The 22,712-nt window shown below is 39.6% G+C and overlaps 1 protein-coding gene and 1 long non-coding RNA gene across 3 annotated transcripts in view; one reads left to right on the top strand and one right to left on the bottom strand.

The window, feature by feature from the left end:
• The window catches only part of LOC115212980 (potassium channel subfamily K member 1), a 200,703-nt gene that overhangs the window by 177,946 nt on the left and 45 nt on the right, over window positions 1-22,712 (top strand). For both annotated transcript variants that reach the window (XM_029781844.2, XM_036503682.1), the window contains exons 2-4: window positions 14,840-14,983; window positions 18,337-18,735; window positions 21,724-22,712. The exon at window positions 21,724-22,712 is cut by the window's right edge and continues 45 nt beyond it. In XM_029781844.2, coding sequence (XP_029637704.1) covers window positions 14,840-14,983; window positions 18,337-18,735; window positions 21,724-21,974 — 794 coding nt within the window. In that variant the 3' untranslated portion in view covers window positions 21,975-22,712. The remainder of the gene's footprint in view (window positions 1-14,839; window positions 14,984-18,336; window positions 18,736-21,723) is intronic.
• LOC118763833 overlaps window positions 19,044-22,712 on the bottom strand; it is a 6,848-nt gene continuing 3,179 nt past the window's right edge. The window contains exons 2-3 of the long non-coding RNA XR_004999584.1: window positions 21,957-21,970; window positions 19,044-19,088 (exon numbers count right to left, since the gene is read on the bottom strand). This is a non-coding gene — a long non-coding RNA (uncharacterized LOC118763833). The remainder of the gene's footprint in view (window positions 19,089-21,956; window positions 21,971-22,712) is intronic.

Raw genomic sequence — 22,712 nt, 5'->3', positions numbered from 1 at the left:
ACGATGCTGTCATTTAATTTTGTATGTATGTTATTGTCATTGTTGTTGTTTGCTCCAGAGAATCTCTGATTAAGCAGATCTGTGATCAGAACCAGTTAATTTCTGATCATAGGAAATTATTTGATGCAGTTATTCTTTGTTTAAACTAAAATGGCTTTGATTTGTACTCCACACCATCCTTTTACTGTTTATTGCCTTATTTGCAGATAAAAGTAAGAATGTCATCATGTCTCAGTGTTACATCATTGTATTATGACAATATTGCATCTGCTCACTTGTACCCACTGTTATGTTAACATTACCTGAATTGCTCCTACTACCACCACTACCACCTTCCCCATTTTGACTTACTTTCTCTATTCAACACATACACTCAGCCACTTTCAAACACCTAATCCCTTCAGGGCACGACCAACATTAGCTCTCTACTCAACCCACTCTTCTCTGACAGAAACCTATGACTCTCACCCACTTCCATTCCATCATTACTCACAAAGTTACTTATCTAAGCATACATTTTTGTTCTCCTTCATCTATCGATGTTAACAAAGGACAAATCTTGCCACTTAAGTTTGCAGTCTACCTGATCATTTACACTTTAGCATGCAGTCTAACCCTATCTCAAAACTCTAACCCCTAACTCATAAACCTAACCTTAACTCTAAACCCTTATAATGGAAGGCAAGGTTTACGATATCAGGAGAATATCACCTTCTCCCATTATATTTTGTTCTTCGTGTAGTTCAGGCTCCGGCAGGTAAAGAAAGAAGTCTTTAAGTACAAATGCAATTTACTACTGGTTTATTTACAAGTTTCACAGAACAGGTGAAGTGTGTTGCTCTCAGAAACCATCTCGAGCTGTGTGCGTTTGTGTTGTATTTCCATTGGTGCAGGCACATTGCCTCTGGAGGTACAACATGCAGACAGGCCCAGCCAGTGAAGTGTGCTCAGCAAGCGCTGCTGCATAGAAGCAGAGAGAGAGAATCTGTTTCTGTTTTGCCCTTATAAACAGTTTGCCATTGCAAGCGCTCGTTGTGATCTCATGCATGGCAAATGGATGCAGGTGAGGTCTCGCTCCAATCTCAGAGATGGCAATGGCTGCTGCAAGATCTCATCCAATATGGCACTGACTGCTTGTGCCGCTACACTCTAACCCTAATCCTAACATAGGGCAAGTCATTTCACAGCATAGACTACAAATACTATGGTAGACCACATTGTAAAGTAGCAATGGACCAATTGTCCCAAATGTTATTATCTCTTCCTCTCCTTCACTGCTTGAACCTTTTGACACTGACTCACCTGAGATTGCTCCTGGTCCTATGTAGAAACTTTCTTTTTTAAAATAATCTAAAGCAAAATTTTCCAGCAAAATTTCATGTATATTTATGTTTCAAATACATAGGTGCAGAAGTGGCTGTGTGGTAAGTAGCTTGCTTACCAACCATATAGTTCCAGGTTCAGTCCCACTACATGGTACCTTGGGCAAGTGTCTTCTACTATAGCCTCGAGCCGACCAAAGCCTTGTGACTTGTGAGTGGATATGGTAGACGGAAACTGAAAGAAGCCCGTCGTATATATGTATGTGTGTGTATATATATATATATATATAATATATATATATATATATATGTATGTGTGTGTATATGTTTGTGTGTATGTGTTTGTCCCCCCAACATCGCTTGACAACCGATGTTGGTGTGTTTATGTTCCTGTAATTTGGAGATTCGGCAAAAGAGATCGATAGTATAAGTACTAGGCTTACAAAGAATAAGTCCTGGGGTCGATTAGCTCGACTAAAGGTGGTGCTCCAGCATGGCCACGGTCAAATGACTGAAACAAGTAAAAGAGAAAAAGAGTAAGAGAGACTTAATAATCCTTTCTGCTCCTTCCCCCAAAATTTAATGTACAGGCATGAAATCTTAGAAGAAGGAGCTAGTCACTTATACTAGCCCCTGTGCTTAACTGGTATTCAATTTTGGAAGAATGAAAGGCAAAGTCGGTCCCCGTCAGAATTTGAACTCAGAACATAAAGATGGATGAAATGCTGCTAAGCATTTTGCCCAGCACACTAACGATTCTGCCAGTTTGCTGCCTTAACACAAGCTTAATAAAGGCAAGGTTACTTTGGTAAATTCTTAATTATTTTCAAAATTGATTTAAGCAAAGGTATTGTGTTTCAACAGAAATCATCATCATCATCATCATCATCATTTAATGTCCCTTTTTCAATGCTGTCATGCTTTGGCTTGTTTGACAGAAACTGACAAACCAGAGGGCTGCACCCTCCATCAGGCATTTGCCATGTTCTGAACGCCTTACTTCCCTGGGCATGGACACATTGAAACTCTGATGTGGTGGCAGCTGACTTGGCAGACACCCATAAAATTATTAACCATCTTACAAACAATAACTCTGAGGACCTTTTCAAACTCCACCCGTCTAACACCCGTGGACATATTTACAAAGTCAGAAAACAGCACAGCTCCCATGACTTTCGGAAACATTTTTTCACGCTGAGAGTTGCTGAAGCATGGAACAAACTGCTGGCATCAGTTGTTAGTTGTCAGAGCACTGCATCCGTCAAAACTTCCATGATTCCTGAGATTCGCCAACACGATTCCTGAGATTCGCCAACACTATTCCTGATTTTCTCCCCTCCATACACACACACAAGCATGTATCTGACTCATACATTGTTCGCTTTCCAGACATTTGTACATTACTGCATATGCTTTATACGCTCTTTTGACAAGTTGTGGTGCACCTGAGCACTGTATACAATAATTTCATTATTATAAGTTCCAATATCTGCTTCAATGTAGTTTCTGCAACTGGATGCCTTTCTTAGTGCCAAGCAATTACTCACAAGACAAGACACCTTAATTCCTCAACTGAATGAGTTATAGTAGTGAAGGGTGTGAAAATGTGAATGAGGGACATGAACAGGTGTCATGCTGAAGAGGTGAATCCATGGCTACCCTAGCTGGAGAGAGAGGGTGGGTGGGTGGAGAGTGAAATTACTTTACTTATTATTATTGCCTATGTGAAATTATTTCTTCCCCTGCTTTAACACAAATTTGGGATGGTTGGCACCTAAAGATAACATGTGGGGGCCAATAACCAAAGCATTGCAATTCAATCTAGTTTGTTTCACAAGAACCAAGAATAAACTTGTGGAGAGTTCTCAATTTACTTCTAATTTCACTATGAAATTGGGCCCACAAATGCCTTATGAACAGCTTAAGATGAGAATCCGACCAATTTTATTGATATCTTACATAAAAAAAAATTGTAAAGAAATACAAACCTACACACTCAGATACATTTTTCAAAACATGAAAACTGAAATTCGATAAACAAACAGATGGATCTTTTTAGTTGCTGTCACAGAATTGGAAATTTTAAAATTAAGTGAAAATTTTCAATTTTGGTATACTGAAATATACCAAAAAAATTTAGAAAAATGCTACAGGTGCAGGAGTGACTGTGTGGTAAGTAGCTTGCTTACCAACCATATGGTTTCAGGTTCATTCCCACTGCATGGCACCTTGGGCAAGTGTTTTCTACTATAGCCTCAGGCCGACCAAAGCCTTGTGAGTGGATTTGGTAGACAGAAACTGAAAGAAGCCCGTTGTATATTTGTATATATATATGTATGTGTGTGTATATGTTTGTGTGTCTGTTTGTCCCCCAACATTACTTGACAACCAAAGGTGGTGTGTTTACGTCCCCGTAACTTAGTGGTTCAGCAAAAGAGACCGATAGAATAAGTACTAGGCTTCCAAAGAATAAGTCCTGGGGTCGATTTGCTCGACTAAAGGCGTGCTCCAGCATGGCTGCAGTCAAATGACTGAAACAAGTAAAAGATAATAACAGAGAGTGGTTAAAAGGTTTGATAATTTTTAGCTATGTCAAAACTTGTGGTGGTAGTTGTGGTGGTGATTGAGGTGGTGAAAGTGTCACAGTCACACACTTACAGCGTCCCTATTACACTGAAACAAATCAGGCTACAGCTTTGCTTATTACTATGGAAACAACCACTAATGTGAGATTTATGATCATGTGTATAATGGTGGCTTTCAATTGGCTAGAATTTGCTAACTTTAAAAGCCATTTACTTTCCCTTTATTAATTTATGGCAAAAATTAACTTCATTTTATAATTGACACACAAAGCTAAACTGGTATACAAAATTTGAAAATAATTGGAAAAAGATTATGGAAAAAGTATATAATCTGTGAATGCAGCTGAAAAAATTCAACAGATGTTTCTAACTTAACAAAACAATCACTCAGCCATGGAAAGTATTCTGGTAAGACAGCTGCAGGAGAAATACCTAGCCAAAGATAAACCCCTGTACCTGGCTTTCATTGACAGAGAAAGCCTTTGACAGGGTCCCTCCCGATCCCTTATCTGGTGGTCAATGAGGAAACTAGAGATTGATGAATGGTTAGTGAGAGCCATGCAAGCCATGTACAGGGACTCTGTCAGTAAGGTGAGGGTTTGCAATGAGTACACTGAAGAATTCATTGTAGAGGTAGGGGTCCACCAAGGTTCAGTCCTCAGCCCCCTCCTATTTATCATAGTCCTCTGGGCAATAACAGAGGAATTCAAGACATGATGCCCCTAGGAGATCCTCTATGCTGATGACCTTGCTCTAATTGCTGAGTCACTATCAGAACTAGAGGAGAAGTTTCAAGTGTGGAAACAAGGATTAGAATCGAAGGGCCTTAGAGTCAACCTAGCTAAAACCAAAGTCCTAATAAGTAGGGAGGCAGGCAAATCACAAATCCCTTCAGGTAGATGGCCCTGCTCAATCTGTAGAAAGGCGTAGGTAGAAACTCTATAAGATGTACCCAGTGTAAGCTATGGACACATAAGAGGTGCAGTAATATCAAAGGAAGGCTAACTGGGAAGATAGTTTTTGTATGTGGCTGATGCTCAGGAGCAATAAACACTGAAAATGCAGAGAACAACTTCCGCCACATTCTAGGGAGAAAAACTAGAAGTAGTTGATAGCTTCCGTTACCTGGGTGACCAAGCCTGTAGCAGGGGAGGGTGTGCTGAAAGTGTAGCTGCTAGAATAAGAATAGCCTGGGCAAAGTTCAGAGAGCTCTTACTTCTGCTGGTGACAAAGGGCCTCTCGCTCAGAGTAAAAGTTAGACTGTATGATGCATGTGTATGAACAGCCATGCTACATGGCAGTGAAACATGGGCCATGATTGCTGAGGACATGTGTAAGCTCACAAGGAATGAAGCCAGTATGATCCGATGGATGTGTAATGTCAGTGTTCATACTCGGCAGAGTGTAAGTACCTTGAGAGAATAGTTCGACCTAAGAAGCATCAGATGTGTGCTGCTATCGTCATGTGGTAAGAATGGATGAGGATAGCTGTGTGAAAAAGGGCCACACCCTAGCGGTTGAGGGAACCTGTGGAAGAGGTAGACCCAGGAAGACCTGGGATGAAGTGATGAAGCACAACCTTCGAATTTTAGGCCTCACCAAGAAATGACTAGTGACTGAGACTTTTGGAAATATTCTGTGCTTGAGAAGACCCAGCAAGCCAAATGAGACCATAACCTGTGGTCAGGGGCGTAACCAGCCCACTTATGCATACCTTTTCCTTCTTTAGACACTAAACTCTGCATGCGAAGACCTGTTGAGGCAAGTGAAATCGAAATCAAATTCAATGACGGGCATCCATGCTAGTGGGGTGCAAAGAGCACCATATGAGTGTGATCGTTGACAGAGTGGCTAACCGGCTTCTGTGCCAGTGGCACATAAAAGACACCATTCAAGTGTGCCTTACTGGCACTTGTGCCCCGTGCTAGTAGGGTGCTAAGAGCACCATCCCAGCGGGATCGTTGCCAGAGTGACTAACTGGCTTCCATGCCGGTGGCACATAAGAGCACCCACTACACTCTCAGAGTGGTTGGCGTTAGGAAGAGCATTCACCTGTAGAAACTCTCCCAGATCAAGATTGAAGCCTGGTGCAGCCATCTGGTTCAGCAGCCCTCAGTCAAATCATCCAACCCATGCTAGCATGGAAAGCGAACGTTAAACGATGATGATGATGATGATGATGAGGATATATATATAAGGCAAGCTGGCAGAAACATTAGCATGCTGAGCAAAATGCTTTGCAGTATTTTGTCTGTTGTTACATTCTAAGTTCACATTCCACTTAGGTCAACTTTGCCTTTTATCCTTTCGGGGTTGATTAAATAAGTACCAGTTATGCACTTGATCCCTTCGTCTGTCCTTGTTTGTCCCCTCTATGTTTAGCCCCCTGTGGGCAATAAAGAAATAAATATATTTATAAATATATATATATATATATGTATATATATATATATATATATATATATATATATATATAATATAAATAATATATATATGCATATATTTACAAAGTCAGAAAACAGCACAGCTCCCATGACTTTAGGAAACATTTTTTTCACGCTAAGAGTTGCTGAAGCATGGAACAAAACTGCTGGCATCAGTTGTTAGTTGTCGGAGCACTGCATCCTTCAAAACTTCCATGCTTTCTGAGATTCGCCAACACTACACCTGATTTTCTCCCCTCCATACACACACAAGCATGTATCTGACTCATACATTTTTTGCTTTCCAGACATTTGTACATTACTGCATACACTTTATATGCACTTTCTGACAAGTTGTGGTGCACCTGAGCACTGTATACAATAATTTCATTATTATTATTATTATATATATGTTTATATATATATATATATATATATATGGGTACAGGATGTCACCAACAGTGAACAACATGAAATACGAAAATAAAGGAGTTCAATATGCAAACAATGAGAGAAACAAATGAAAAACAGGACAAGTAACATAAAGAATGACCCTTCATCAGTTGTCGGCTGTCTGTCTACTCCTCATTTCGAGCATTGAACGACAATATGAGTCTTCAAAGTCAGTTGTCCCCATAAGTAGCCAAATAAAATTTGGAATCTATGGAGGGTCAAAGTTAGGGACTAAAACAGGACAGTGATGGGGGGACAAAACACAGACAGAAATAACAAATACATACATACACACATATATATATATGACAGGCATCTTTCAGTTTCTGTCTACCAAACCCACACACAAGGCTTTGGTCGACCTAAAGCTATAGTAGAAGACACTTGGCCAAAGTGCCATGCTGTGGGACTGACCCCGGAACAATGTTATTAGGAAACTAGCTTCTTACCACACAGCCACTCCTGCACCAATATATATATATATGTGTGTGTGTGTGTGTGTGTGTGTGTGTATGTATGTATATATATAAAAGGATCTTCAGATGTTGGGCCTTACTGAAATGATGACAAAGAACCAAGACTTCTAGTGATTTGCTGTGCTTGAGAAAACATGTCAAGCTAAGTGAACTTGTGACCATTCATTAATACTGGCGTGTCCTTTATGATAATGCCCCCCCTCCACCGCTCATTCTGTCTCTCAGCTGAGAGACCTTGACTTTCAGGATCACATATGCTGGTGCCATGTAAAAAGCGCTTGTTTCAGTGTCACATAAAAAGCACGCATGCCAGAGTCATATAGAAATACCTGTGCCAGTGCTATGTGAAAGTAACCATGTTGGTGCCACATATAAAACACTCATGCCAGCATTATGTATGAAGCAGCCATATCTATTTCTTTACTACCCATAAGGGGCTAAGCACAGGGAGGACAAACAAGGTCAGACAAACGGATTAAGTTGATTATATCGACCCCAGTGCGTAACTGGTACTTATTTAATCGACCCCGAAAGGATGAAAGGCAAAGTCGACCTCGGCGGAATTTGAACTCAGAACGTAACGGTAGACGAAATACAGCAATGCATTTCGCCCGGCGTGCTAACGTTTCTGCCAACTTGCCGCCCTACCAGTGCCACATAGAGAAGCAGCCGTACCAGTGTCACATAGAGAACACCCAGTACACTCTGTTAAGTGGTTGGCATTAGAAAGGGCATCCAGCTGCAGAAACATGCCCGAACAGACAGTTGGGGCCAGGTGCAGCTTTCTGGCTGGACAGCTCCTGTCAAACCCATGCCAGCATGGAAAACAGATGTTAAAAGATGATGACAGCAATGACAGTGGTGGTGGTGGTGGTGTGGTGGAGTGAAAGGGGTTGGGAGTGGAACAACTGCTCGATGAACAAGAAATGGACGTTCTTAAGTAGCAACAGTTGTAATGTTATCGATAAAAATATTACTTCATATGAAAGAAACATGGGTGTGAGGAGAAGATCAATAAAAGATCAAGGAAGATTAGAAGAAGAAGAAGAAGAAAAAAAAAGCAAGAACTGTCTGCTAAGAACAAATAACGAAATGTCGTGGTTTATCCCATTCTATCTTCCTCCCACATTCTTTTTCATTATTGATTAAAAGGTAAAATATCACAATCAAAGGTAACCTGTCGCAATTACAGCACTTATCTTATGTTTACCTTTTATTTCTTTAGTAGGTGTACAATGGTTATCTCTTAGTGCCAAATGAGTCCCTGGTCCAGCTGTGACCAGCGAGCTTTATTCATCTGTTCTGGAAGTCTCTAGCTTCAAGTGTGTGTATGTGCGTTACTTAGCCATTGGTCAACCCTGATTAAAGTAGAGCTATGATGAAATGCCCTTCGTCTATATCCATCCGTTATATTTCATTCTTAGGTGGTGGTGGTGGTGGTGGTGGTGGTGGTGGTGGTGGTGGTGGTGGTGGTGGTGGTGGTGGTGGTGGTGGTGGTGGTGGTGGTGGCAGCAGATGATGATGATGGTAGTGGTGGTGGTGGTGGTGATGATGATGATGATGATGATGATGTTGTTGTTGTTGTTGCTGCTGCTGCTGCTGCTGTTGTTGTTGTTGTTGTTCAGGACTGTATTATTGAATTTGACTGTTCCATTGTTTAAGACAATGCGATGTGATTTGAGGGAGGTTTACCTGCTATTTTTAGCGGAGAAAGAAACCATGTAGAAACACCAGTATTTTGAAATAATAGGCTTAATACATTGCCCCGTTTAAGACCACCACCACTTGGCCTTTGGGTACTCTCTGTTGCAAGAATTCAAACCAAATATTCAATCTGAATATAACTTCCTTCCTTTTTTTTGCCAGTCTCAGAGATCTTAAAAATGGTCACAATGGTGCTACACTTCCTCCTTTGGCTATTCTTTTACTCTTTTACTTGTTTCAGTCATTTGACTGTGGCCATGCTGGAGCACCGCCTTTAGTCGAGCAAATCGACACCATGACTTATTCTTTGTAAGCCTAGTACTTATTCTATTGGTCTCTTTCGCCAAACCGATAAGTTATGAGGACGTAAACACACCAGCATCGGTTGTCAAGTGATGTTGGGGATGACAAACACAGACACACAAACATACACACACACACACACACACATATATACATATATATAATGGGCTTCTTTTCAGTTTCCGTCTACCAAATCCACTCACAAGGTTTTGGTCAGCCCAAGGCTATAGTGGAAGACACTTGCCCAAGGTGCCACACAGTGGGACTGAACCTGGAATCATGTGGTTCATAAGCAAGCAACTTACCACACAGCCACTCCTACACTAGGTGACACAAAAAAAATAAATAAATAAAATAAAATAATCCAGAACTAGAGTACACAATGTGTACTTTCCTTTAAATTTTACTGCTACTTCTAACTGATCAAGTGATTACACAGGGTGGAGATTCCTTTATAATCATATATTTATGATTATTTTTTAACATGCGTTTTTTTAAAGGTTGCATGGGTTAGACAAGATTTGTTCAAGCAGATTTTCTACCACCAGATGCCTTTAATATTTCCACATGGCCAAACATGGTTTTAAAAGGAGACTGGTGGCACGTAAAAAGCACCATCCGATTGTGGCCATTGCCAGCCTCACCTGGCCCCTGTGCCGGTGGCACGTAAAAAGCACCATCTGACTGTAGCTGTTTGCCAGCCCCGTCTGGCACGTTAAAAGCACCCACTACACTCATGGAGTGGTTGGCGTTAGGAAGGGCATCCAGCCGTAGAAACATTGCCAGATCAGACTGGGCCTGGTGCAGCCTTCTGGCTTCCCAGACCCCAGTTGAACTGTCCAACCCATACTAGCATGGAAAGCGGACGCTAAATGATGATGATGATGATGATGATGATGACTGGAAATGAGCAACATCCCTTGCATGGCAGTGATGCTCATTTTACAATCATCACATGATAAGAAAACAAGGGTACAGAAATACACACACACACACATAAATATACATGTGTGTGTGTGTGTGTGTGTGTGTGTGTGTGTGTAGGAATAGGCGGCGAGCTGGCAGACTTGTTAGCACGCCGGGCGAAATGCTTAGCAGTATTTCGTCTGCCACTACGTTCTGAGTTCAAATTCCGCCAAGGTCGACTTTGCCTTTCATCCATTCGTGGTCGATAAATTAAGTACTATTTGCATATTGGGGTCGATCTAATCGACTGGCCTCTTCCCCAAAATATTTCGGGCCTTGTACCTAGAGTAAAAAAATGTGTGTATATAGGAAGGGCTTTGTCATTAGCCATAGAAACCATACCAAATCAGACTGGAATCTAGTCAAGCCATCCAACTCATGCTAGGATGGTAAACAATTATCAGCTCCATTTTCAATCCTCTTAGCCTCACCTCCATTCTCTTAGAAACACCAACATAATGCATTAGATGTAGGCCACTATGTTTTTGTACTAAAACACCACTGTTCTCTTACTATAAAGTTCTGTAAACTCATCTTTCCTGTCAAAGTTATTTGTTACCAGTTTTCACCAGATGTCACTGTGTGTCTCCCTTGAAAGTACTCTAAGATGTAATTATCTGTGATCCGTCATCTAATCCGCAGTCCTTAGTCTGATTTTATTATCTTCCCCCTCTTCCCTCTCATACACATTTACACATTTAGGTCTTCTCAGAGAGATTTGTGGTTAGCCAGTTTTCGTTCATACTCTTTACTCCCACTTTTACTGGTCTCTAATCCTTTTTCAGATAATCTTTTATATCTTCAACAAGATTTGTAAAACTTCATCTGTACATACATATATACATACATAAATACACAAACACACACACGCACACACACACACATACACAACACACACACACACACTATATTTTTTGGATTTTAAATACCTTTTCTTTACTACGTTGCTACTTAACAGGTGGCCTGTTAAAATAAATTCTAATCAAAAGAGACAACACACACGCACGCACACGCACACACACGCACGCACGCACACACACACATACACGCACACACACACACACACACACACAAGCATGCGTACATACATATGTGCCTGCCTATCTACTTACATACTTACCTATGTACCTTCCTGCCTACCTACATATTTACCTACTTACATATATACACACTTTCAATTTGTTCTATCTGTAAAGCTTTGTCTGTCTGTCTGTATGTTTGACTAAGTGCCTGGCTGCGTGTTATATACATCTGGCAATTTATCTATTCATCTGTCTCTTTATCCACCCAACAGATAGATAAAACAGTAGTTCTATCTGTCTGTATATCTCTCTGTAGGTTTATCTATCTGATTATCTATATTTCTACATATAATCTTATTTTGTATATTATATATCTTAGAGCAATAAATTACTGGAATAAAGTATCTTACATGGAAACAAGTAGGGGTTGGTCTTAAAAAAAAGCATCTAGCTTCAGAAAACTGCCTCAAAACATTTCATACAACTCATGTCAACATGAAAAATGAGACTGTTTAAATAATATTAATGCATGCAAAATCTTAATTTTGTGAGTGTACTACACATGTGTATATGTGTATGTATATCTATCTATCTATCTATCTATCTATCTATCTATCTATCTATCTATCTATCTATCTATCTATCTGTCTGTCTGTCTGTCTGTCTGTCTCTCTGTCTGTCTGTCTATCTGTCTATCTATCTCTCTATCTGTCTGTCTATCTATCTATCTGTCTGTCTATCTATCTATCTATCTATCTGCCTATCTATCTATCTATCTACACACTCACTCTCACACACACACACGCACACACACACACACACACACACACACACACACAAAATTCTTTGTAGTTGAGGATGATTGTCAACCAGATTTAAATTTAATAGACCTGTGTGTGAGTATATGGACCAATTGATTGAGTTTACATGTGAAAATACACATTTAAATGGTATTTTTACTGGTCAAGCAATATTTAATAATATCTCTACGTATTTTGTATTTAAATCCAATATCGATAGACAAATGGAGTACTTTTAATACACATGAACTCATTCCACTAACTACATGGCAAAGGTTACAGAAAAATTAGAAATATAGAAAGAATGGTTGATAAAGACTAAAGGGCAAACAGAAAGGCCTGCCTTGGCCATGATATTAAAGGTGACTCAAAATGCACAGTAACATACAGATAAATAGGTACATATTTGGTTCTCTTTATTCAGTTTCTTTTAAGCCCACTCTGCATTTGTAAGGAGTCCTTCTAATGTCTTAACATTCATTGCTCTTGAGGCAATAATAAAGAAATTATCATCATCATCATTATTGTTATTATTATTGAGTGAGAGAGCAGTACATGCCATCAAAGTGATACTGAGGTAAAATATACGAAGCCCAGTATACCCATCTTGACTACCTGTCTGATAAGGGTACACCAGGCACATGCATCACAACCATGTGTGCATGACATAGTGATCTCATATCAAGATAAACAGTACATGACCTTGCAGGTGTGATCCAGTTAGAATTTCTTTCAGGTTGAGTAGCCCATGTCACTCAAAAGATCCCTGGATAAGGTTTGTTTAAGGATGTTGAATGAAACACCCCTGTTTCCAGTGGTGAATTATTCAAACCCCAAAGAATTCCTCTCAACACATGGCTAAAATGCTCCCCCACTACTTCTGCTTGTGATCAGAGATGCACATATCGTCAGCCACTAAGGGACATGCTCAACTGGTTACGGTCAAACAACTGACAAGCAAATTTGTAGTATTGAGCAGAATATTTGCTGCAGCCCATCTTTCATACCAAGACATAACCTATACATAATAGCACTTCCAAACTGTTACGATCAAAAGCTATGCAAGCCACTGTCTGGTACTGCATCAGGGCAGTTGTTGTTGTTGTTGTTGTTGTTATTATTATTATTTTTTCTCTTTATCACAGGTTTTATTGGAGATCCTGGAGTCTTGCATGCATAGCAGGCTTACTACCTGCATCCTACAGTACCATACTATTTGTTTTTTTCAGCTATCTAATACTTTCCTGATTATTCTGGCTGTGCCAAGGAGGCAAACCTTTTGTAACAGTTCTACTGTGCACTCTTTTCTGATTTCTTTTATATCCCTCTTGATGCCTTCTGATACTGTCCCCAAGGACCCAACAATAATTGGCACTATCTTCACCTTCTTCATTTTCCATAGCCTGGCTTTTCATACTTAAGAGGGTTGTATCTCTCGATCTTTTGACATGCAACGTCAACTATATAGCATATGTGGTGCACCTTGTCCACCACCACAAGGTCCAGTCTATTATGCTCTAGGACCTGATTTGTTTGGATTGGAAAATTCCAGAGGATTTGCTAGTCTCCAATTCTGCCATTCCCTGTGGTTTGTGCTCATACCACATTTTTCCCCTCTCTAGCCCCCACTTTTCGCACAGTTTCCAATGTAGCACTTTCACTATCTGGTCATGTTACTATTACTTGTAGTGGTTTTGAGCAAGTTTAGGGCATTCGTTCGTGATATAGGCAATGGTTTCATCCACTCTATTGCAGATGTGGCACAGTGGAGACATTTGCTCATTCCTCAGGTTGACCTTACAGTTCATGGCCAGAACTTGGTGGTGCACTGCAGTATAGTGCTCTCAGCCTCTTTTTTTAAGGTTCCTTTCATCAGCCAATCCCACCTATTTTTTCCAGCAACTTCAGTTGTGGCTACATGAAATTGACTGTGTAGTCCCTTCTTGCGTAATTCTTCTTCATGTCCTTTGTTTTCCCTTTTTTCTCTGCTCTCAATGCTCCTTCGTTCCTAACTGTCACTAGTAAGGTTTCCTTACTTTGAGCTAGGTATTTCATTAAGCTCTCAAGTTCAATATACATGCAGTCTTCCACACTTATCAGTCCCCTTCCTCCATTTACTCTCTTCATGTATAGGCGATCAGTGTCTGCATGTGGATAATGAGTTCCATGCATCATTAAGAGCTTTCTTGACTTCCTGTCTATCTCCTTTAGCTCCTTCCTCATCTGTCCACTTACGGATCCCAGTGCCATATCAAACTACTGTGCTTGCATGCAAGTTTATTGCCGAAATTATGTTTCTGGCATTCAGCCTTGAAGCCAATATTTTTCTCACTCACTGCAGGTACTCTCTTTTTGTCTTTTCCTTCATGTCGGTGTGTTTAATTCCATCTGCCTCAAGTATTCCCAGGTATTTATAACTGGATTGAGGTTGAATTACCTCCATCATTTCTCCACTTGGCAACCTTATGCCTTCTATCCTGGCAAACTTTCCTCATCTCATCACGATCATAGCACATTTTGAGAGTCCAAACTCCATCTTAATACCATTGGAGAAAATCTGAGCAGGTTATACTAGGCTGTCCAGTTCTGCCTCAGTTTTGTGAATTATTATTATTATCATTACTATTATTATTATTATTATTATTATTATTATCATTATTATTATTATTATTATTGTTGTTGTTGTTGTTATTGCTGTTATTATTTTTGCTTATTGATTTCTGTTTACCAGTTGTAATGATTATTAACAATGTCTAAATTGCTGATTTTTTAAATATCTTTCCAGAGGAGGAACTAGAAGGATTCATAAACATCATAGTGACAGCTGCCAACCGAGGTGTCTTTGCTGCAAAGAACATCACTATCTATGAACCGAACTGGAGTTTTGGCCAGTCACTGTTTTTTGCAACTACCGTACTTACCACCATAGGTAAGTGTTATTGATGCATGTCTACCTATTTGAATATAGTTTTTCAGAGTATCCACAGCACCATTATTATCATCAGCATCTTCATCATCATCAGCATGGCTCAGTGGTTAGAGCGTCGAGCTTACAATCGTAAGGTTGTGAGTTCGATTCCTGGACCAGGCTGCGTGTTGTGTTCTTGAGCAAGACACTTTATTTCATGTTGCTCCAGTTCACTCAGCTGTAGAAATGAGTTGTGACATCACAAGTGCCAATCTGTATCGGCCTTTACCTTTCCCTTGGATAACATCAGTGGCGTGGAGCGAGGAAGCTGGTATGCATATGCGACTGTTGGCCTTCCACAAAGAACCTTGCCCGGACTTGTGCCTTGGAGGGTAACTTTCTAAGTGCAATCCCATGGTCATTCATCACAATTTATATGTCTGTTGTTTCTTTGCCGGGGTGGGATGACTAAGTGAAGGCAAGCGGACTAGTGGTTAGGGTGTTGCACTCACAGTCCCAAGATCATAGTCTTGATTCCTGGACCAGGTGGTATGTTGTGTTCTTGAGCATTTAATATTTCTCATGTTCAGCTGTAAATGAGTAACCCTGCAATTGACTGGCATCCCATTTAGAAAAAAATGTTGTGATCTTGGTTACTTATACACCGTGCAAACCAGGTAGCCAGCCCTATGAGGACTAGGTCTTGACACAGTAATGTTCAGGGCTTGGTTAGTGATGAGAAGACTGATACAAGGCTCAGTGGTTGTCACTGTTATGTATCATATATAAAATTTATGAATAGGCGTAGGAGTGGCTGTGTGGTAAGTAGCTTGCTTACCAACCACATGGTTCTGGGTTCAGTCCCACAGCGTGGCACCTTGGGCAAGTGTATTCTACTATAGCCTCGGGCTGACCAAAGTCTTGGCAGTAGATTTGGTAAACGGAAACTGAAAGAAGCCCGTCATATATATGTATGTGTGTGTGTGTGTATGTTTGTGTGTCTATGTTTGTCCCCCCGACATCACTTGACAACCACTGCTGGTGTGTTTATGTCCCAGTAACTAAGCTGTTCGGCAAAAGAGACCGATAGAATAAGTACTAGGCTTACAAAGAATAAGTTCTAGGGTCGATTTGCTCGACTAAAGGCAGTGCTCCAGCATGGCCACAGTCAAATGACTGAAACAAGTAAAAGAGTATGTTATCAAGATAGTACCCCATTTTCACTATGGCTTGAAATGCCTGGGAGAAATTATGAAAATTTCTGATGCTTTTGACTACAAAGGAGAGCATTTCTGTTCTCATATGAAAGGAAAGTTTCATATAGGAATCACTGTGAGATAAGGAATAATACTGCAAGTAGAGCAGCAAATAAAGAGGGTCTCTGTTATCACTGAGTTAATTGCATTGTAAAATGGATGTACAAATGTTAACATACAAGAAAAGTTACATGTAAATAATGTATTGCCTTGTGGGCCAATGGTCATCCAGCTGGAGAAGGCAGTGACGAACCACCCTAATATCTCTGTTAAGAAAACACTATGGAAAAGTAAAAACGAAGTAATGCTATGATTTCATCTGACAAGAGAACCTCTGCTTAATTGGGAAGACTTGATGTCTATATATGTGTATGTGTAACATGTAAAGAAGACATAGCTGAGTGTATATGATATTGAACTATACTAATTCATGGTTCACATACATTGTAGATTGTTTCATTTAAGTATTTTGACAGCACATTTAAGACTATGTACCTCAGTTTCCCCAGCTATCTTGACAATATTCATAGTTCCATGAAAGATAGTTCACCTTGTTATTTGGAAACCTGTAACAAACAAGTTTACTCTCAAGGGGGATAGTTATTCAGTATTTCCCTAATGTCACAAACCAGTTCATATAAACATCCTAGTGCTTGACTATATGTATGAAGAATAAATGTGCTCTTTTAAAGCCTAGCCAAGCTCATGGGCCCAGTTTCCCGGTTTCAATGGCATATGTGTTCCCCAGCTGGACAGGATGCCAGTCCATCGCAGCTTTACTCATTTTTGCCAGCTCAGTGGACTGGAGCAATGTGAAATGAAGTGTTTTGCTCAAGAACACAATGCATCGCCTGGTCCAGGAATCGAAACCACAATCTTACGATCATGATGCTGACACCCTAACCACTAAGCTACGTGCCTCCACACTTGACTATATGTAATGTACCCATATTTGATGACATAAAAAAGACATATGGGCATATTAGACATACCCCAATTTCAGTAACACGTATTCAGAAAAAGAGACACTACTTTGCATACAGGACCTGGGGTGATATTTTTATGGAATTTTTGAGGGAAAAAATTGTGTCTTATATACCATTAAATATGGAAAATCCATTTTCTTTTACTTAAACATGCTTACAAATTAAATTAAATAAATTTCAAGTTGACATCAGCAATAAGTATTCCAATTATTTAATCAATTTATTGAATCTTTGTGTTAATGGTTATTGTTAAGTCAGAGATCTCATCACAGTCTGATGTGACTTGCTACTGGTACCATATAAACCAGTACCACCTGCTCCATAGTCAGGTGGTTGGTGACTAAACTGGATCCCCCACTTGAATAGCTTGCTACTCTTGTGAATCCAGCTGAACTAAAAACCTGAGCTCCTTGTGTACTATCGGCCATCTAGTTGCGGAAGGTAATGGCAAACCATTTCAACATCTCTGTAAAGAAAACACTATGAGAAAGTCAGAACAAAGTGATGCTATGGCTTCATCAGACCGAACCTGTGCTTAATTGGAAAGACTTTTGATGTAGTGTCATCAATCCAGTGCAAAAAGCATATGATATATGATGATGATGAGTGTTAGTGGTTAAGGATACTTGTATTCTTGACATAGTCTTCAGGTAGAATGAAACTGACAATGTGTGGGACAAAGCTGGGCTTCTTTTGATGATCTTCAGTACCTCTGTCCCCGTACCATTCACAAGGCTTGGATTGGTATAAGGCTCTGCTAGAAGATACTTCCCAAGAGTAAGATTGAGCCTGGAATCTATTAATTGCTAACTGAAATTCTTAACCATTTTGTCATCTCTGCAGTAAGCAAATGGGAGCTTCTACAAAGTTGCTTGATGTGCTAGATAGAGCAGTCAAATCTCCCTAAAATCACTTCCTATCATCTTGAAAAAGGAAGCGAACACTGGATTATGATATGTTAGATACACTAAGTCGGAATAAAAGGTAGGAGAGTCATGGTTGGAGCACATTCAATCACAAGTGTGCTAAGTCAGGACTGAACTGGAGCTAATCAATTACAACACACACACGCTTTTATACATACATACTTAGATGTATAAGTTATTTTCTTTTCTTTTTTTTACCTTTTCAGGTTATGGTCGAGTGACTCCGCTGTCAGATGTTGGCAAAGGATTCTGTATAATCTACGCTCTGATTGGCATCCCTTTGACCCTCATCATGTTCACGGCATTAGTTGAACGACTGATGATCCCAGTCACAGCGTTGCTGCACTGGATGCTACAGAAACTTGGTCACCTGTATCGTGTCTTTCACATCCGGATGTTGCACCTGATGCTTGTTGGCATAATCATCATTACACTGTTCTTCCTCATTCCGTCTGCCATTTTCTCAGTCCTTGAACCAAACTGGAACTACCTGGATGGATTCTATTACTGTTTTATATCGCTCACAACCATCGGTCTTGGAGATTACATTCCTGGAGACAGTCCTGACCAGAGGTACCGAGCTGTCTACAAAGTGGCCATTACAGGTATATCACACCTTAATCCTTTCATTATTATATTCCTAGCAACACCGCCTATGCATTTCATTTCATTTTGAAAAATACTCAAGAATTTGTGTGGATTTATAAGTTGTGATTCAGGGGGTATTTTAAAATTTTAATTCTAAAGGAACTTCTGAAACATTTTGTCATAGTATAATTACTATTATAAAAGGCGGTGAGCTGGCAGAAACGTTAGCACACCGGGCAAAATGCTTAGCAGTATTTCGTCTGTCTTTACGTTCTGAGTTCAAATTCCGCCAAGGTTGACTTTGCCTTTCATCCTTTCGGGATTGATAAATTAAGTACCAATTGCAAACTGGTGTCGATCTAATTGACTACTCCCCCAGCCAAAAAAAATTTGGGGCCTTATGCCTAGAGTAGAAAAAAAAATAATAATAATAACTATTATAAAGACGGGGGTGGGTGCACAACTGAACAAAAGATTCTTACTCTGATGTAAGAATCAGATCTAAATATAAGCACTTGAAAATGGAGGGTTTGTCATTACAGAGCCAGGGGTGATCTCAGGCATATTGATATCAAAAGAGCTGAACTAGCTTTTTGCTGTTGGCTATGATATACTTTAACTGTGATATTCTTTAACTATGATATACTTTAACTATGAGGACACTGGCTTTATCTGTGTGTTAGATTTGTTAGGATTTTTTGAAGAGATCAAGTACAGACATTCTACATCGAGCTAACACAATGAACGGATGTGTAGATATATTAGACATTAATGACTATACAACCATTGAATACTGAAAAACACACACTCAACACTGACACATAGTGTATAACCATTGAAGGCTGATACACTTCACACTATAACCAGACAATACACAGACAGACGGACACATACTCATGTGTTCATACCCAAACACAACCATGCATTTATACACAGATGTACACATTCACACATACACACAGAGTATAAGTAATTAACACTAACGTGAAAAATCAATACTTCCAGACAACAGTATTAGTTTCACACAGACGCACGCACGCATGCGCATTTTAATAAGCAGGCAACTCTGATGTATGCGACCTTGATATCTTAAATGCACCTCAACATTCTGAGTTCAAATTCTGCTGGAACTGAATTTTAGAAAATTCATTCCACAGATGTCATTAAAGTTTCAGCCTTTGGTTTGCACCTTCAAAGATGTATGAAATAATAGATCCTTTACTTGAAAAGCAGGTATGGGTTAGTGACAGAAAGGGCATCTTGCTGTAAAACGATGCTGAGATAATGTATTCGTTTATCTCATGCTATCGTAGAAAAAGAGGAGACTGAGAAGCACATATGGACGTGTGAGGGGAAATAATCATTGTGGAATTGTAGCGTTAGTTGTTTCCCTTGTTTGCAGCGTAATACGAAAATTAACTTAATGCAGATTTTCTACCTCTTTTGAAACTTCGAATATATATATTAGGAATAAAGTATAAATAGAGAAGAGAATGAAATAAAATAAATATGAGAATAAATGACATAAAATATTGGTATAAAGCTTAGTATAAGGGAATACAATAGTGCTTGAAGCCAAATGTATGTTGTGTGTATATAACTGTGTACTTTTACGTACACAGTTATATACACAGTGGTATTTCATTTGCTTCTACTTTTTAAATAAAGCTCTATGCTATGCAAATCTTTCCTTGAAGGTATTTCCTGTTAATCCAACGTATCAACATTAGAAATGTAGGCTCCTTACAATAGCTCCTCCACATGACATCTGTTGTTTCGAGAACTGCAGTCAAAGGATGTCTAGTTACAAAATTGTGGATGGTGGTTCCTAACGCTTTTGTTATAGCTAAATATTTGCAAGTCTATGTTGAGATGGCAACTATAGCTAACTTTTACAAGCTTTTGTTCAGTGTTTTGATGATGTCGATATCTCATTTGTAATTTCATATCACAGTCTTGTCAACAACAAAGCTGAAGTGTCATGTGCTATCGTAAATTCTGGTTAAGTAATTACTAATTTTCTTAACAAATTCTGTTAAAAGGAATTGCATATCCACCTTCCCTGTGTTGTATAGTTTTTCTTCTAGTTCATTATTAACACAGACACATACATAGTCGTCGTCGTCGTCGTCGTCGTCATCGTCATCATCATCATCATCGTTTAACGTCCGTTTTCCATGCTAGCATGGGTCGGACGGTTTGACTGAGATCCGGAGAGCCAGCGGCTGCACCAGGCTCCAATCTGATCTGGCAGGGTTTCTACAGCTGGATGCCCTTCCTAACACCAACCACTCTGAGAGTGTAGTGGGTGCTTTTTACATTCCACTGGCACAGGAGGCAGGCCTGGCATCGATCACATTCAGATGGTGCTTTTTACATGCCACCAGCACAAGAGCCAGTCAGTTGGTACTTTTTATGTACGACTGGCATGGGAGCCAGTCAGGCGGACCTGTATGTATATAGGAGTGTGTGTATGTACGTGTGTGTGCTGTATGTATATAAGAGTGTGTGTGCTATATGTATATAGGAGTGTGTGTGTGTATGTGTGTGATTGTGATTTCACTTCATTAGAAGAATTGCAATTCTTTGTATCATTCAAATTTTGAATCAGTTTTATCATTAAAATTCTTTTATTCTGATGATTTATCCACACATACATTCTCTTACTTCTTGTCTTTCTTTTATACACAACCATTTACTTTTATACATTTCTCTTTCTCTCTCACACTCCGCCATTCACACTCAAACAAATAACATCCATTTCTTCTATCATACACAAGCATACACACACACACTATCTATTTTCCCACACACATATAAGCTCATACACTATTAACTCTGTCTCTTTTTTACACATACATATGCATCAGCTTTTTTTTTACACACACCCCATCTATTCTTGTTGTTAGACACACATTTTCATTGTTTCTTTCTTTCTCTCTCTCTCTCTCTCTCTCTCCTGTACTCTTACTCATCCTCTAACTTTCACTCCCTTTCATCTTCAGGATACCTCATATTTGGCTTGATCATGATGATGCTAACCCTGACAGTGATGTATGAGATTCCGGAACTGAACCTGGGCTTCCATTTCTACTTGAAGAGTGACCACAACCAAGAGGAGGAGAGGGCTATACTCCGTCCTGCAGACACACCACATGGGCCAAAATACACACAGCAAGTCGATGACGACCCGAACTGTCAAATGAGGCCCGAGTTTACAGCTGTCAGTGCTGTTGACCAGTCAAACCTCAACTGATTCTGACGTTACCAACTGATCAACCCTCAACATGCAACCATGCAACCACTGCTAACACCAACTGTGCAGCTACTCCTAATACCAACCATACAACCACCACTTACACTAACAGTACACACAGCAATCATAGAGCCACCCCTAACAAACAACAAGGGAGTCTATATGTGGTCGATTGAGCTGCTAGAAATATCAGACAAATTACTCTCAAACTACACCTTACAATCGTTAAAGCAAAAATACATTAGATAATTTGTCCAATACAAATCCCCCTACAAGTGTTGGATGGTCATGGTCAGACTGCTTTGATCATATGTCTGCTTGATCAGGGTAGATTTGGGGTTAAATTCAGCCATACAAACACCCCTAACACCAACAACAACAATTATACAACCGTCCCTGCCAACAACATACAGCCATCTCTTACACTAACTCTTTAACCATCCTAACAACAACCGATATTAGCACAACCATGATTCCATCATTTGGTGAAAAACTGATTTAAGAAGGAGATGGTAAATGTATATGTATATATGTGTATACTAAATGGTAAAGCAGGTTAGTTACTGCACAATTTTACCATTATGGATTAATCAAATGCTAACATATAGTTGAATGTATACCATTTGAATAATTCATGAATGCTGAAACTGCAATAAGGGGAGCACAACTAACTTATTATATCCTTTGATGCACACATACACACACATGTGCACGTGTACATACACACGAGATGTAAAA

This window comes from Octopus sinensis, linkage group LG6, assembly GCF_006345805.1.
Source record: "Octopus sinensis linkage group LG6, ASM634580v1, whole genome shotgun sequence".
In the NCBI taxonomy this organism is placed as follows: Eukaryota; Metazoa; Mollusca; class Cephalopoda; order Octopoda; family Octopodidae; genus Octopus; species Octopus sinensis.
The sequence above is the reverse complement of the archived record's forward strand: the minus strand, read 5'-3'. Positions and strand labels throughout refer to the sequence as shown.